General features: G+C 34.3%; 1 protein-coding gene and 1 long non-coding RNA gene across 2 annotated transcripts; both read right to left on the bottom strand.

Annotated features, from left to right (window-relative positions):
- Positions 1–52: 52 nt before the first annotated feature.
- On the bottom strand, positions 53–1460 carry LOC112742583 (protein MOR1-like). Its single transcript, XM_025791823.1, has 6 exons — positions 1432–1460; positions 1316–1375; positions 1067–1187; positions 765–887; positions 604–679; positions 53–147 (listed from the first exon to the last, which is right to left on the bottom strand). Exons 1-6 carry the CDS (start codon positions 1458–1460, stop codon positions 53–55), a joined length of 504 nt encoding a protein of 167 aa, XP_025647608.1.
- Positions 1461–1628: 168 nt separating this feature from the next.
- LOC112740388 (uncharacterized) lies at positions 1629–2140 on the bottom strand. The gene is made up of 3 exons (XR_003171129.3): positions 2103–2140; positions 1763–1839; positions 1629–1684 (listed from the first exon to the last, which is right to left on the bottom strand). It is a non-coding gene; the product is annotated as an uncharacterized lncRNA (long non-coding RNA).
- Positions 2141–2461: the final 321 nt, after the last annotated feature.

Below are 2461 nucleotides of genomic sequence, written 5' to 3'. Positions count from 1 at the left end.
ATAAACATTTAAAAAATTACAATTCTATGTTAGAAAAAATCTAATCTGATTCCTAAACAACATCCGGACTAATTTTAAGCACTAGAATGGTTGCACTCAACTCTTGTATAGCTGTTGGAGGTGGAGAAGCTATTGGGAAGCAGTAACCTGTATGCATGAGAACTATACAACTATTGCAAAATTAGTACTAATTTCAACCATGTCCGATCCGCATTATCCTGTATTAAGAATCATTAGTTAGAAAACCAATTATAAATATAAATTTTGTGAAGCTTTTGGCATACAATCTTGCATTTGCCATAGCATGTCCAAATTTTCTGTACAACAAGAAATAAAAAATAAAAAATTGCTAACCAAATCTTAAGCATCAACACATTCAGTGCTTTCAATAACTGGCTTCCATCATCCATATGAGGAACCCTATCATCCAAAAGCCACAGAAGAAGCTCAGTAATAAGACTGTCAAGAGTGCTCTCCTTCATAGCATATGCCAAACGTTTATTCTGAAAAGTCTGGACAGAGCCAAGGACAGGATTAGTAAATAGCAACTATTGCAAGTTACAAAATATTACAAACTTTTGAAATAATAACAATAAAATTTACCTGCATCAATGTTGAGCACATATTTACAAGATCGTGATGAAGCTCCTGTCAAACTGAAATCAAAAGTCCTTGCAACCTATTTAAAATTAAAGCATGATGAAATCAGCACTTGAAAATCATTCTAATCAGATAAAGGGGATTGATTGTTAGGAATATCTTGCCTTATTAGCGAGGCAGGCAACTAGTCTATCTGCATCTTTTACAAGTTCATCCATAGCACTGCCTTTAGGATCACTAGTCGCCTGAGCCAATTCATGACAAACAACTTTCATTCCTTCAACAGACTGCAGCACAAAAATATTTTTGAAATAAGAGCTTAAACTTCATTTTCTAGTTTCATGAAGAGAAGCCAGGAAAATAAAAGTCAAAAGGCATATCTTATATGTCATACTTGTTTTTATTACTATGATAATTCTAGAAAGGTTAACCGCATTTTAGAAAATGTAATAAGAAAAATGATTACTTGCTCAGGAGAACCAAAAGAAATAATATCAAGTGCTTCATTCCAATATGTGGGGCCACTAGCAACGGCCATGGGGTACGGCATTGATTGTCTCTCAACCTCCAGTTGAGCGAAATTTTTCCTAACAAATCAAAAAGCAAGATATTAGGGATACATAGGAGTATAGGAACTATGTATTAATTTAGGCAGAAAAATCCTCTATAGTTAAGGAGCAAAAGGAAAAGAAACTAGACAAAAATTTCAGCATACCTCAAAATTGGACCAGAAAGAGATCTAGTCACTTCACCACTCTGCTCAGCAACGTTAGACCTGAAACCAAAGCAACACACATAGAAGCTTGAACATTTTAGCTAGAGATTGAGAACATTCTCGAAAGATTTATCACATTTTTCATTATTCATCGTTATATTTTTAACTTCTTTTTTAGATTTACAAAAGAAAGAACTCCAACCAGAAGGAAATAAATTAGGGGTCTAAATTTCCAGCCATAACTGCATAATGTGAATAATATTCAAAGACATAATAATAATAATACTACACACCCATTTTCCCTGACAGAGCATCTTAAAATAGCCCTTGCTTCCCCTGGCTTTCCTTCTTTTTTTCCATCTCGCGAACCTGACAAATTACTCCCATCATCATCAGTACTTCAATAAATCTGAAAAGGAATAAAAAAGGAGCAACGTGTGCACTAACCTTCCACTTAAATTTCTCATCTAACATGCTTTTTTGAGCATCTGTTAGCTTTCCAACAAATCTCCATATGTCCTCACCTGCACAGAATGATCATAGAAGAGAAACAACTCAGAAAGGCCAAGAGATATAAACAAGACAAAAGCCAAATAAAATGTCACATCAATATCCTCCAACTTCATGTGAAAAAGTAAAACAATAACTTCCTCCATGAAGTGCCTTCAACCAATAAATTACATTTTAATGAAAGCTCATGATTGGCAAATTTTCCAGACAATAATTCAGTACAATCACCAAGCAAAATTATTTTATAATCACAATAGATCTTCAGGGTATAGTATACCAAGAATCTTATATCCAGTGGCTAGTGTATTCAATGCGAATTTGCAGTGACTTTAGTTGCCCTCAAATGATTCTAAGCACAAATATTGCATGGGAAAGAAAATAAACATAACAATACTCATGTTAATCATTAACCCTGAGCAACAAACTAGATTAAGAATGAGCTATGATACAAAACCCTACTTTGAAGGCCTCCATATGGTTTCAAGTTCTCAAGATGAACAGCAGCAAGCCACAAATCCAAAGCATTGATTGCACATTCTCTCATGTGATTCTTGTTGTCACCAAGGGATTTCAATATATCAGCCAGAATACCCTGAAACTAAAAATAAAGCACAACTTGAGATGACAACACAAGAT

The sequence above is a fragment of the Arachis hypogaea genome, chromosome 14 (assembly GCF_003086295.3).
Source record: "Arachis hypogaea cultivar Tifrunner chromosome 14, arahy.Tifrunner.gnm2.J5K5, whole genome shotgun sequence".
NCBI lineage: Eukaryota > Viridiplantae > Streptophyta > Magnoliopsida > Fabales > Fabaceae > Arachis > Arachis hypogaea.
Note: the sequence above shows the minus strand (reverse complement) of the source record. Positions and strands in the feature narration are given on the sequence as shown.